General features: G+C 48.7%; 1 protein-coding gene across 1 annotated transcript; it reads left to right on the top strand.

Annotated features, from left to right (window-relative positions):
* The first annotated feature begins 2,025 nt into the window (after window positions 1-2,025).
* On the top strand, window positions 2,026-4,928 carry LOC141083358 (E3 ubiquitin/ISG15 ligase TRIM25-like). Its single transcript, XM_073567566.1, has one exon. The coding sequence runs from the start codon at window positions 2,313-2,315 to the stop codon at window positions 3,915-3,917; it is 1,605 nt and encodes a 534-aa protein (XP_073423667.1). The 5' UTR covers window positions 2,026-2,312; the 3' UTR covers window positions 3,918-4,928.
* Window positions 4,929-14,548: the final 9,620 nt, after the last annotated feature.

Genomic DNA, 14,548 nt, shown 5'->3' with positions numbered 1-14,548 from the left:
CAAACCTGTAGAGGCCAGATGTTACAGCATAGTGGATGGAATTTCAAGAAATCCCATGTCCACTATACGTCCAAAGACACCATGGATCACCTGCGGAGACAAGCCTGTGGCGAATCTTTCCAGATCTCAGAAATTACGGTACATCAATAGAATGTATTAGATGCAGTAAATCCGCACAGATCAGCGAACATATGCGGCTTTACTTGTGTTCAATAGAAGGCAGTGCTTTGCGCTGCGTCCAAAGCGCTTCTAGTTCTGGATTGTGGGCACCCGGCCTTAAAGGGAACCTGTCACCCTCCAGGCCTTTTTTTAACTAAAAGAGCCACCTTGTGCAGCACTAATGCTGCATTCTGTCAAGGTGGCTCTTTTAGTTGAGGTCCCTTCCACCGCTGAAAGAATCGTTTTTATAATTTGTCACTCATACCTCTAGTTTGTCCGGGGGGCAGGTCTTTCCCCCCAGACACAGACACCTCACAGCCATCAATCATTTCCTCCTTTCTTCTGGGCACCGCCTCTTCAGCGTTCAGTTATTTACCCAGCGCCTGCGGGGCGGGATCTCGGGCCGCGCGTCCACGCAGGCGCGAGAAGGAAGACATCATGTGATGTCAGTGGACAGGCAGCGCTAACTGCGCATGCCCAAGAAACAAGATTATAGTGCAGGCGCCGGGTAAATAACTGAACGCTGAAGAGGCGGCGCCCAGAAGAAAGGAGGAAATTATTGATGGCTGTGAGGCATCTGTGTCCGGGGGGGGGGGGAAGACCTGCCCCCGGACAAACTAGAGGTATTGTTACACCCGGTCCCTGTCCTGGCGCTGCGCCCAGGTCTGCCGCTGTTACACCTGGCCCCCGTCCTGGCGCTGCGTCCAGGCCTGCCGCTGCGCTCCATTCTGGTCACTCACCTCGAGCCTCTCATGCTGCTGCTCAGCGTTCTGTCCTCCCTCCTGCCTCCTCCTCCTCCTGGAGTCCTGTGAGGAGATCTGTAGCCAAGACTATTAGGGCACCTCTGAATGCTCTCTTGCCTTCTTAAAGGGGCGGCGTGCATTATTCAAAAAATGCAATCAACCAATGGCAGCGCACTGGCTGCTATTTCTGGCCTCTCCTCCATAGGGAGAGCGCCGGAGCAACGATCATTGCTACATCCGATTCTCATGCTAACCTGTCTGTGCTGCATCTGCAGTCTCTGTGCATTGTCTAATGCTCTCTGTTTCCATAGCATAACAGTAATCCTGTATTACCTGGTTATATCAGCAACCATCTGGGCCTAAGCCATCCCGTTCCGCCTACAGCCATCCGAGTCCAAGGACTGTGTGAAGGTCACTGGAACTGACTCCTTACCAACTAACTGGATCCAGGACCCAGCGCATTACCGACTCTGCTGTAACTTTTGTTATCCCTTTTGGTCCTGCTGGGACAGCTGCTACGTGTTCGGGGTCTAACTGGAGGTAGCACCTGTGTCCTCCGGGTATTCCATTCTGGCCCTGCCTGAGGGGCTTTACTACGGGTGCCCGGGGCTCACTAGTAACACCCCCTTCGGAGCCCCCCGGACCGTGGTCCCGAGGTTCCACTTAAAAAATAAAAACGAATGTGAACTTCACCATCTCTGCCTCCGCTTCCATTCATTACAGGTATGAGTGACAAATTATAAAAACGATTCTTTCAGCGGTGGAAGGGACCCCAACTAAAAGAGCCACCTTGACAGAATGCAGTATTAGTGCTGCACAAGGTGGCTCTTTTAATTAAAACCGCCTGGGGGGGTGACCGGTTCCCTTTAATGGCTAAATGAAAAGATAGTATCAACTACTGAGGACTCTCAAATTTTAATATTTTGCCAATCTTGAGTCTTTTTTTAGCAGTTTGGCAATATGCTCAATTTTCAATGGAGACAGTGGATGTTTTGTTAAGCAGTCCACCTAATAACAATGGAAAAAGAACCTTCTCTAACATGACCATATCATTTTTGGGGATAATTCTGCCCACATATTCCACAAGATCTAATTATCTTTAAAGGCCCTATATACATTTGGTAAAAGTATATAGCATCATAGCTGTGATTTTATGTTAGCTTTTGTCTTATTTTCTACTGATCAGTAGGAGGTTCACTTTCAAACTCTTAACTGTAAGTAATAACCTCACTTTTATGAGACAATGTAGAGACGAAATTTACAGCAGATATAAGATGTGATTTTCACAAGTGTCCATTAACAGGTTAATAGTGACCTTCTTCTCCTTAGCCCTCCCCTGTGTACACAATACAAGGCCCACCCTTTTGAGCGGGAGAATTGTAGTTTTGCTTCTCTCTTCCTCTGTCCACCATGGCTTCTGCTGATCTGAGAGAAGAGCTGGGCTGCTCCATCTGTCTGAGCACTTATACAGATCCTGTAATGCTGAGATGTGGACACAACTACTGCCGAGTCTGTATTGATCGTGTGCTGGATACACAGAAGGGGTCTGGAGAATACTTCTGTCCTGAATGCAGAGAAGAGTTTCTGGAGCGGCCGGCACTGATGAGGAATATAGCTCTGCGTAACATCATGGAGAAATTCCTGTTTACTCCACCAACACATATGGAAAATGGGATCTTCTGCACTTACTGTGTGGACTCTCCTGTACCTGCTGTTAGATCCTGTTTGTTGTGTGAGGCTTCTCTGTGTGATAAACACCTGAGAGCTCACAGCAAGTCAGCAGAACACGTCTTATCTGATCCCAGCACTTCTATGGAGAAAAGGAAATGTTCTGTCCATAGGAAGATCTTGGAATATTACTGCACTGAGGACGCTGCTTGTATCTGTGTGTCCTGCAGTTTGGCCGGAGAACATCAAGGACACCAGGTGCAGATATTATATGATGCTTCTGAGAAGAAGAAGAAGAAACTGAGAGATGTCCTCCAGAAACTGATCATAAAGACCAAGGGCACCGAGGAGAAAGTGCAGAGTCTGGAGAAGCGCAGGAGAAAAGCTCAGGAACAAGCAGCTGGAGAAGCCAAGAGAGTCACTGCCCTGTGTACCGACATCAGGAGACGGGTGGACGACCTGGAGAAGAAGGTCCTGAGTGAGATCTCCAGGCAGGAAAAGGAAGAGTCACTGTCACTGTCTGCTCTGATCCATCAGCTGGAAATAAAGAAGGACGAGCTGTCCAGGAAGATGAGACACATTGAGGAGCTGTGTAACATGGCGGATCCACTGACTGTCCTACAGGAACCAGACACCGGTGACTTGTGTGATCCTGAGGAGGAGGGAGATGATGAGGACACAGGGGGACATGATAAACAGCCCCATGATGGAGATTACCTGGATGTGGCTGTGATCTCACACACATTACACACATTATGTGAGGTAATATCAGGTATAAGGAGGGGGATCTATGTGGAGGGTCCTGCAGACATATTACTGGATGTAACCACAGCTGCTAATAATCTCCTTATATCAGACGACCTGAAAACCGCAATCGGGACAGGTCAGAACCAAAAACGTCCAGAAACAGAAGAGAGATTCCAGAATAACAATCAGGTGATGAGCAGGAGGGGATTTATCTCAGGGAGACATTACTGGGATGTGGAGGGCAGTAGATCAGGGTGGTGGATGGTGGGGATGTGTTATCCCAGTATAGACAGGAGGGGAGATCAGTCACTCATTGGATTTAATATTAAGTCCTGGACTTTGAGTAGGTGTGATAATCAGTATTCAGTGATACATGAGAGTAAACAGGTTTGGTTACCGCACAAGATCTCCAGTGACAGAGTCAGGCTATGTCTGGATTATGAGGCCGGGCAGTTGTCCTTTTATGAGCTGTGTGACCCCATCAGACACTTACACACCTTCACTGCCACCTTCTCGGAGCCCCTTCATGTTGCATTATGTGCATGTAATGGTTCTATAAAGATATTTGGGGGAAGCAGAAACTGGAAGAAACTGTCATGATCTAAGATTTCCACTAGAGACTGCTGGATTATTCTCTAATGGGATAAACAGTCAGGATTACAATTCATGATCCCTATATGATTGCTGGCCCAGTGACTATATCACATGGGTGGATTATCTGTTGTGTAGGTATTTGGTGATTACATTTAGCCGATGATATTAGAAGTTTGGGGACTGATATCAATGTGCGTCTCTATAGTCCTTGTTGGATAATTTACCTTTGTGTCACAGCCATTATTCCTAGTAATACCCCAAGTACTAAACCAACTATATTTTGAAACAAAGGTAAATTTACAAATTGAATAGATTTTCCTGAACTAAATCTTCATGAAATCAGCCCCAAAATGTGTTTTATTGCAAAAACAGCGACAGGTACGGCTGCGAACTTTACTCTTTCCATAGCAGATAGTAAAAGTTGCTGTGGCAATGTGACATTTCTGCAACATATTCTGCGCTGTGCAGATTTGTATCTGATGCAAAAGCTTTCTACTCTGTGAATAGATTTCTATTGTTATTCAGCCATCACTAACGTGTAGTTCCCAAACTATATTAGTGTGACCAGTGGCACTGGTTCTGTTTTGATGATTTTACTGCAACGTGGGATAAAGTGAAGTTTTGTTGAAAAAAAAAAAGTGCTATTCTTACATTGTACTTTACATTGGTGCATATTCCGCAACCAATACTCGGTGTGAATGAGGCCTAATATTTCACATACATAGAGATCATTGTGCAGGATGTGATCTTAGAGTAAGCCATACGAGTGACTACTTATGAGTAGAGGGGAGAAAATTCCAGCACTCGCCAAAACATAAAATATTAGCAAATTTATTCCAAGGGCGCTGCATTCCCTAAATTCTTACATAACCCCTTGACTCCCCTTGTATATTCCCGAAAAGCTTTTTCAATTTCTCCCACGCTGTATGGTGATTCCGTTCCGATGGGCGTGGTTTCAGGCCTCTGCATCCCTCTTCCCAGCTTCTGCTTGCTGTGCTCCTGACATGGATAACGATCCACATCACCATGCGTCATATCGCGCCTGTACAGAAATATCGCGTTTCGCACCTGCGCAGTATACTTTGCCAAACTGGGCAAAGCAGAAGAACAGAAGTGCGCATGCGCTGGCAAACGTTCAGATGCATGAGCCGGAAGTACGTATGCCGGTGCATGACACCTCTGTTATTCAGCTATGCAGCAGTTGGGCAAAACATACTGCGCAGGTGTGAAACGCAATATTTCTTAGCAGGCATGAGATGTCACACGGCAATGTGGATGATACAAGAGGCGTCATCCACGAAGTAGGACGGTGAACAACAGCCCATGGGAAGGATTAAGAGGCCCAAAACCACGGGGGGGGGGGGGCAAAAACAATGGTCCCACTCTAGGCCATTAACCCCTTAAGCCCCAAGGGTGGTTTGCACGTTAATGACCGGGCCATTTTTTACAATTCTGACCACTGTACCTTTATGAGGTAATAACTCTGAAACGCTTCCATGGATCCCGGTGATTCTGACATTGTTTTCTCGTGACATATTGTACTTCATGTCAGTAGTAAAATTTCATTCATATAACTTGCGTTTATTTGTGAAAAAAATGGAAATTTGGCAAAAATTTTGAAAATTTCGCAATTTTCCAACTTTGAATTTTTATGCCCTTAAATCACAGAGATACGGCCACAAAAAACTTGATAAGTAACATTTCCCACATGTTTACTTTACATCAGCACAATTTTGGAACCAAAATTTTTTTTTGTTAGGAAGTTTTAAAGGTTAAAAATTGACCAGCGATTTCTCATTTTTGCAACACCATTTTATTTTTACGGACCACATCACATTTGAAGCCACTTTGAGGGGTCTATATGATAGAAAATACCCAAAAGTGACACCATTCTAAAAACTGCACCCCTTAAGGTGCTCAAAACTACATTCAAAAAGTTTATTAACCCTTTAGGTGCGACACAGGAATTTTTTGAATATTTAAAAAAAAAAAAGTGAACATTTAACTTTTTTTCACAAAAAAAAATACTTCAGGTTCAATTTTTTTTTTATTTTACCAAGGGTAACAGGAGAAATTGGATGGCAAAATTTATTGTGCAGTTTGTCCTGAGTACGCTGATAGCTGATATGTGGGGGGAACAACTGTTTCGGCGCATGACTGAGCTCAGAAGGGAAGGAGCGCCGTTTGACTTTTTCAATGCAAAATTGGCTGGAATTCAGATCGGACGCCATGTCGCGTTTGGAGAACCTCAGATGTACCTAAACAGTGGAAACACCCCACAAGTGACCCCATTTTGGAAACTAGACCCCCCAAGGAACTTATCTAGATATGTGGTGAGAACTTTGAACCCACAAGGGCTTCACAGAAGTTTATAACGTACACCGGAACAATTAAAAAATCATATTTTTTCCACAAAAATGATCTTTTCACCCCCAATTTTTATTTTCCCAAGGGTAACAGGACCCTAATAGTTATTGTGCAATTTGTCCTGAGTACGCTGATACCCCACATGTGGGGGTAAACCACTATTTGGGCGCATGGCAGAGCTCGGAAGGGAAGCAGCGCCATTTGACGTTTTTGGCTGGAATTGAGATCGGACACCATGTCGCGATTGGAAAACCCCTGATGTACGAAAACAGTGGAAAATTCCCACAAATGACACCATTTTGGAAACTAGACCCCCCAAGGAACTTATCTAGATGTGTGGTGAGAACTTTGAAACCCCCAAGGGCTTCACAGAAGTTTATAACATACAGCCGTACAATTAAAAAATCATATTTTTTCCACAAAAATGATCTTTTCACCCTCAATTCTTATTTTTCCAAGGGTAACAGCACCCTAAAAGTTATTGTGCAATTTGTCCTGAGTACGCTGATACCCCATATGTGGGGGTAGACCACTATTTGGGCGCATGGCAGAGCTTGGAAGGGAAGCAGCGCCATTTGACGTTTTTGGCTGGAATTGAGATCGGACACCATGTCGCGTTTGGAGAGCCCCTGATGTACCAAAACAGTGGAAACCCCCCACAAATGACACCATTTTGGAAACTAGACCCCCCAAGGAACTTATGTAGATGTGTGGTGAGCACTTTGACCCCCTCCAGTGCTTCACAGAAGTTTATAACGCCCGGGCGTGAAAATAAAAAAATCGTATTTTTTCCACAAACATAATCTTTTAGTCACCAATTTTTTTATTTTCCCAAGGCTACCAGGAGAAATTGGACCCCAAAAGTTGTTGTCCAATTTGTCCCGAGTACGCTGACACCCCATATGTGGGAGAAAACTACTGTATGGGCACACGTCAGGGCTTGGAAGGGAAGTAGTGACGTTTTGGAATGCAGACTTTGATGGAATGGTCTGCAGGTGTCATGTGCGTTTGGAGAGCCCCTGATGTACCTAAACTATTGAAACTCCCCACAAGTGACCCCATTTTGGAAACTAGACCCCCCACGGAACTTATCTAGATGTGTGGTGAGCACTTTGAACCCCCAAGTGCTTCACAGAAGTTTATAACGCCCGGACGTGAAAATAAAAAGATCATTTTTTTCCACAAAAATGATATTTTTGCCCCCAATTTTTTATTTTCCTAAGGGTAACAGGAGAAATTGGACCCCAAAAATTGTTTTGCAATTTGTCCTGAGTAGGCTGATACCCTACATGTGGGGATAAAACACTGTTTGGGCGCATGGAAGGGAAGAAGCACCATTTGACTTTTTCAACTCAAAATTGGCTGGAATTGAGATCAGACGCCATGTTGCATTTGGAGAGCACCTGATGTGCCCAAACAGTGGAAACCCCCAATTCTAACTCCAACCCTAACCCCAACACACCCCTAACCCTAATCTCAGCCCTAACCCAAGCCCGAGCCCTAACCCTAATGGGAAAATGGAAATAAATACATTTTCTTTTAATTTTATTATTTTTCCCTAACTAAGGGGGTGATAACGGGGGGTTTGATTTACTATTTATTTATGGCGGTTTTTATGTTTGGCAGCTGTCGCACGCTAAAAGACGCTTTTTATTGTAAAAATAGTTTTTGCATCACCTCATATTGAGAGCTATAATTTTTCTGCATTTTGACCCACCGAGTCATGTGAGGTCTTATTTTTTGTGGGACGAGTTGACGTTTTTATTGGTACCATTTTCGGGCATGTGACATTTTTTGATCGCTTTTTATTCCGATTTTTGGGACGCAGAATGAACAAAAACCATCGTTTCATGAATTTCTTTTGGGGGGTGTGTTTACGCCGTTCCGCGTGCGATAAAATTGATAAAGCGGCTTTATTCTTCGGGTCAGTACGGTTAGAGCGATACCTCATTTAGGTCTTTTTTTATGTTTTGTTGGTTTTATGCAATGAAAACTATTTTATATAAAAAATAATTATTTTTGCATCGCTTTATTCTGCAAGCTATAACTTTTTTATTTTTTCGCTGATGATGCTGTATGGCGGCTTGTTTTTTGTGGGACAAGATGACGTTTTCAGCGGTACCATGGATATTTATATGCGTCTTTTTGATCGTGCGTTATTGCACTTTTTGTTCGGCGGTATGATAATAAATCATTATTTTTTGCTTCGTTTTTTATTTTTATTTTTTAAAGGGTTCGCTAAAGGGGTTAACTAATGGGACAGTTTTATAGGGCAGGTCGCCACGGACGTGGCGATACCAAATATGTGTACTTTTATTCTTTTTTTTTTTATTTCCAAAAAATGAATTTATTGGGGGAATATTTTACTTTTCTAATTTATTTGGCTTTTTTTTTTAAATTATTTTAACACTTTTTTTTTTTTTTACTTTTACATTGTCACATCACAGATCACTGTGACAGATCAGCGATCTGTCACAGGCAGTGCAGCAGGCTTCCTCGTGCCTGCGCTTTGCAGGCACTGAGGAAGCCGGCTCCCTGAAGGCCCCCGTCGCCATATTGGATTATAGGCCTGCAGGGAAGGAGCCCCCCGCAGCAGTGCTGCACATTGCACTGCCGTGGGGTCTCAGGGAAGCACGGAGGGAGTCCCCTCCCTGCCGATGCTTCCCTTTAACCCCCGGTACACCGCGATCGTGTTTGATCGCGGTGTGCAAGGGGTTAACGTGTCGGGGGCGGTCCGTGACCGCCCCTGACACATTGTGCCGGGTGTCAGCTGTGACAATCAGCTGACACCCGGCCGCGATCAGCGGCACTCACCACATGGGCGCCGCTGATCGCTATGACGTACTATCCCATCCCAGGGAATTAAGTCCCAGGGCACATGGACGGGATAGTACGTTTCATGGCAGAAAGGGGTTAATATCTGCCCTCACTCACTGGCTTTCCCTCTCTGGCGGAGAAGATACCACGGGAGCCCACGCAATTGTTTTCAGCGAATTTACCCGTTAATTTAACACCTACACGTCCAAAATTTTACACACATACTCTAATTATTAGTGAAAGACATAAAAAAAATAAATGAAATGAAATCGTTTACTATATGTGAACCATGTGTCATTCCATGTCGGGCTTTGTAATGCTTTTACATAAGCCGGCAATTGATTTAGCGGCTATTATGCTATGCAGAACTCTATGAACTATAAATATATATATACTAGCTATGAACCCGTTCTACGCCCAGGTGGCGAGCATTTTTATTGGTATATGGTCTCCCATCCTGGTATGTGCTGCCCCCCTCCTATCCTGGTGTGCATGGGACCCCTCACCCCTATCCTAGTATGCATGGTACCTTGACCCCCCTATCCTGGTATGCATGGTCCTCTCACCCTCCTATCCTGGTATTCATGGTCATATCACCCCCCCTATCCTGGTATGCATGGTCCTCTCACCCTCCTATCCTGTATGCATGGTCTTCTCACCCCCCAATCCTGGTATGCATGGTGCCCTCACCCCCCAATCCTCATATGCATGGTCCTCTCACCCCTGAATCCTGGTATGCATGGTCCCCTCACCCACCAATCCTGGTATACATGGTCCCCTCACCCCCCGTTTCGTGGTATTCATGGTCCCTTCACCCCCCTTTCATGGTATGTATGGTCCCCTCACTCCCCTTTCGTGGTATGCATGGTCCCCTCACTCCCCGTTCGTGGTATGCATGGTCCCGTTACCCTCTTTTCATGGTATGCATGGTCCCCTCACCCTCCTTTCGTGGTATGCATGGTCTGCTCACTCTCCTTTCGTGGTATGCATGGCCCCCTCTCTTCCAATATTGGTATGCATGGTCCCCTCACTCCCCTTTCGTGGCATGCATGGTCCCCTCACCCCCCTTTTGTGGTATGCATGGTCCCCTCACCCTCCTTTCGTGGTATGCATGGTCCCCTCTCCCCCCAGTAATGGTATGCATGGTCCCCTCTCTCTCCCCTTTCATGATATGCATGGTCCCCTCACCCCCCTTTCGTGATTTGCATGGTCCCCTCACCCTCCTTTCGTGCTATGCATGGTCCCCTCACCCTCCTTTCATGGTATGCATGGTCCCCTCACCCTCCTTTCGTGGTATGCATGGTCTGCTCACTCTCCTTTCGTGGTATGCATGGTCCCCTCTCCCCCCAATATTGGTATGCATGGTCCCCTCACTCCCCTTTCGTGGCATGCATGGTCCCCTCACCCCCCTTTTGTGGTATGCATGGTCCCCTCACCCTCCTTTCGTGGTATGCATGGTCCCCTCTCCCCCCTGTACTGGTATGCACGGTCCCCTCTCCCCTTTCATGGTATGCATGGTCCCCCCCCTTTCGTGGTATGCATGGTCCCCTCACCCTCCTTTCCTGGTATGCATGATCCCCTCACCCTTCTTTCGTGGTATGCATGGTCCCCTCACCCTCCTTTCATGGTATGCATGGTCCTCTCACCCCCTATCCTGGTATTCATGGTCCTCTCACCCCCCTATCCTGGTATGCATGGTCCTCTCACCCGCCCTATCCTGGTATGCATGGTCCTCTCACCCCTCCTATCCAGTATGCATGGTCTTCTCACCCCCCCCAATCCTGGTATGCATGGTCCCCTCACCCCCCTATCCTGGTATGCATGGTCCTCTCACTCACCCTATCCTGGTATGCATGGTCCTCTCACCCCTCCTATCCAGTATGCATGGTCCCCTCACCCCCCTTTTCATGGTCCCCTCACTCCCCTTTCGTGGTATGCATGGTCCCCTCACCCCCTTTCGTGGCATCCATGGTCCCCTCACCCCCCTTTCGTGGTATGCATGGTCCCCTCACCCCCCTTTCGTGGTATACATGGTCCCCTCACCCCCCTTTTCATGGTCCCCTCACTCCCCTTTCGTGGTATGCATGGTCCCCTCACCCCCCTTTCGTGGTATGCATAGTCCCCTCACCCCCCTTTCGTGGTATGCATGGTCCCATCACCCCCTTTTGTGGTATGCATGGTCCCCTCACCCCCCTTTCGTGGTCTGCATGGTCCCCTCACCCTCCTTTCGTGGTATGTATGGTCCCCTTACCCTCCTTTCGTGGTATGCATGGTACCCTCACCCTCCTTTCGTGGTATGCATGGTCTCCTCACTCTCCTATCGTGGTATGCATGGTCCCCTCTCCCCCCAATATTGGTATGCATGGTCCCCTCACCCCCCTTTTTTGGTATGCATGGTCCCCTCACCCCCCTTTCGTGGTATGCATGGTCCCCTCACCCCCTTTCGTGGCATCCATGGTCCCCTCACCCCCCTTTCGTGGTATGCATGGTCCCCTCACCCCCCTTTCGTGGTATACATGGTCCCCTCACCCCCCTTTTCATGGTCCCCTCACTCCCCTTTCGTGGTATGCATGGTCCCCTCACCCCCCTTTCGTGGTATGCATAGTCCCCTCACCCCCCTTTCGTGGTATGCATGGTCCCATCACCCCCCTTTTGTGGTATGCATGGTCCCCTCACCCCCCTTTCGTGGTCTGCATGGTCCCCTCACCCTCCTTTCGTGGTATGCATGGTTCCCTTACCCTCCTTTTGTGGTATGCATGGTCCCCTCACCCTCCTTTCGTGGTATGCATGGTCTCCTCACTCTCCTATCGTGGTATGCATGGTCCCCTCTCCCCCCAATATTGGTATGCATGGTCCCCTCACCCCCCTTTCGTGGTATGCATGGTCCCCTCACCCCCCCTTTCGTGGTATGCATGATCCCCTTACCCTCCTTTCGTGGTATGCATGGTCCCCTCACCCTCCTTTCGTGGTATGCATGGTCCCCTCACCCTCCTTTCGTGGTATGCATGGTCTCCTCACTCTCCTATCGTGGTATGCATGGTCCCCTCTCCCCCCAATATTGGTATGCATGGTCCCCTCACCCCCCTTTCGTGGTATGCATGGTCCCCTCACCCTCCTTTCGTGGTATGCATGATCCCCTTACCCTCCTTTCGTGGTATGCATGGTCCCCTCACCCTCCTTTCGTGGTATGCATGGTCCCCTCACCCTCCTTTCATGGTATGCATGGTCTCCTCGCTCCCGTATCCTGGTATGCATGGTCCCCTCACCCCACTATCCTGGTATGCATGGTCCTCTCACCCCCTATCCTGGTATGCATGGTCCTCTCACCCCCCCCTATCCTGGTATGCATGGTCCTCTCACCCCCCCATCCTGGTATGCATGGTCCTCTCACCCCTCCTATCCAGTATGCATGATCTTCTCACCCCCCTAATCCTGTTATGCATGGTCCCCTCACCCCCCTATCCTGGTATGCATGTCCTCTCACCCCCTCTATCCTGGTATGCATGGTCCTCTCACCCCTCCTATCCAGTATGCATGGTCCCCTCACCCCCCAATCCTGGTATACATGGTCCCCTCACCCCCCTTTTCATGGTCCCCTCACTCCCCTTTCGTGGTATGCATGGTCCCCTCACCCCCCTTTCGTGGTATGCATGGTCCCCTCACCCCCCTTTCGTGGTATGCATGGTCCCCTCACCCCCCCTTTTGTGGTATGCATGTCCCCTCACCACCCTTTTGTGGTGTGCATGGTCCCCTCACCCCCCTTTCGAGGTATGCATGGTCCCCTCACCCTCCTTTCATGGTATGCATGGTCCCCTCACCCCCCTTTCGTGGTATGCATGGTCCCCTCACCCCCCTTTCGTGGTATGCATGGTCCCCTCACCCCCCCTTTTGTGGTATGCATGTCCCCTCACCACCCTTTTGTGGTGTGCATGGTCCCCTCACCCCCCTTTCGAGGTATGCATGGTCCTCTCACCCCTCTTATCCAGTATGCATGGTCCCCTCACCCCCCAATCCTGGTATACATGGTCCCCTCACCCCCCTTTTCATGGTCCCCTCACTCCCCTTTCGTGGTATGCATGGTCCCCTCACCCCCCTTTCGTGGTATGCATGGTCCCCTCACCCCCCTTTCGTGGTATGCATGGTCCCCTCACCCCCCCTTTTGTGGTATGCATGTCCCCTCACCACCCTTTTGTGGTGTGCATGGTCCCCTCACCCCCCTTTCGAGGTATGCATGGTCCCCTCACCCTCCTTTCGTGGTATGCATGGTCCCATTACCCTCCTTTCGTGGTATGCATGGTCCCCTCACCCTGCTTTCGTGGTATGCATGGTCTCCTTACTCTCCTTTCGTGGTATGCATGGTCCCCTCTCCCCCAATATTGGTATGCATGATCCCCTCACTCCCCTTTCGTGGCATGCATGGTCCCCTCACCCCCCTTTTGTGGTATGCATGGTCCCCTCACCCTCCTTTCGTGATATGCATGGTCCCCTCTCCCCCCAAAACTGGTATGCATGGTCCCCTCTCTCCCCTTTCATGGTATGCATGGTCCCCTCACCCTCCTTTCGTGGTATGCATGGTCCCCTCACCCTCTTTTCGTGGTATGCATGGTCCCCTCATCCTCCTTTCATGGTATGCATGGTCCCCTCACCCCCCTTTCGTGGAATGCATGGTCTCCTCACTCCCGTATCCTGGTATGCATGGTCCCCTCACCCCCCTATCCTGGTTTGCATGTTCCTCAAGCCCCCTATCCTGGTATGCATGGTCCTCTCACCCCCCAATCCTGATATGCATGGTCACCCTCACCCCCCTTTCGTGGTATGCATGGTCACCCTCACCCTCCTTTTGTGGTATGCATGGTCCCCTCACCTTCCTTTCGTGGTATGCATGGTCCCCTCACTCCCCTTTCGTGGTATGCATGGTCTCCTCTCCCCCCAAAATTGGTATGCATGGTCCCCTCACTCCCCTTTCGTGGCATGCATGGTCCCCTCACCCTCCTTTCGTGGCATGCCTGGTCCCCTCTCCCCCCAATACTGGTATGCATAGTCCTCTCACTCTCCTTTCATGGTCCCCTCACCCCCCTTTCGTGGTATGCATGGTCCCTTCACCCTCCTTTCGTGGTAAGCATGGTCCCCTCACCCTCCTTTCGTGATATGCATGGTCCCCTCACCCTCCTTTCGTGGTATGCATGGTCCCCTCACCCCACCTTTCGTGGTATTCATGGTCCCCTCACCCTCCTTTCGTGGTATGCATGGTCCCTTTACCCCCCTTTCGTGGTATGCATGGTCCCCTCACCCCCCTTTCGTGGTAAGCATGGTCCCCTCACCCTCCTTTCGTGATATGCATGGTCCCCTCACCTTTCGTGGTATACATGGTCCCCTCACCCTCCTTTCGTGGTATGCATGGTCCCCTCACCCCACCTTTCGTGGTATTCATGGTCCTCTCACCCTCCTTTCGT

The sequence above is a fragment of the Dendrobates tinctorius genome, unplaced genomic scaffold, assembly GCF_039654945.1.
Source record: "Dendrobates tinctorius isolate UK_male_01 unplaced genomic scaffold, ASM3965494v1 ptg000020l, whole genome shotgun sequence".
NCBI classification, from domain to species: domain Eukaryota; kingdom Metazoa; phylum Chordata; class Amphibia; order Anura; family Dendrobatidae; genus Dendrobates; species Dendrobates tinctorius.
This window is presented reverse-complemented; position numbering and strand designations above follow the sequence as displayed.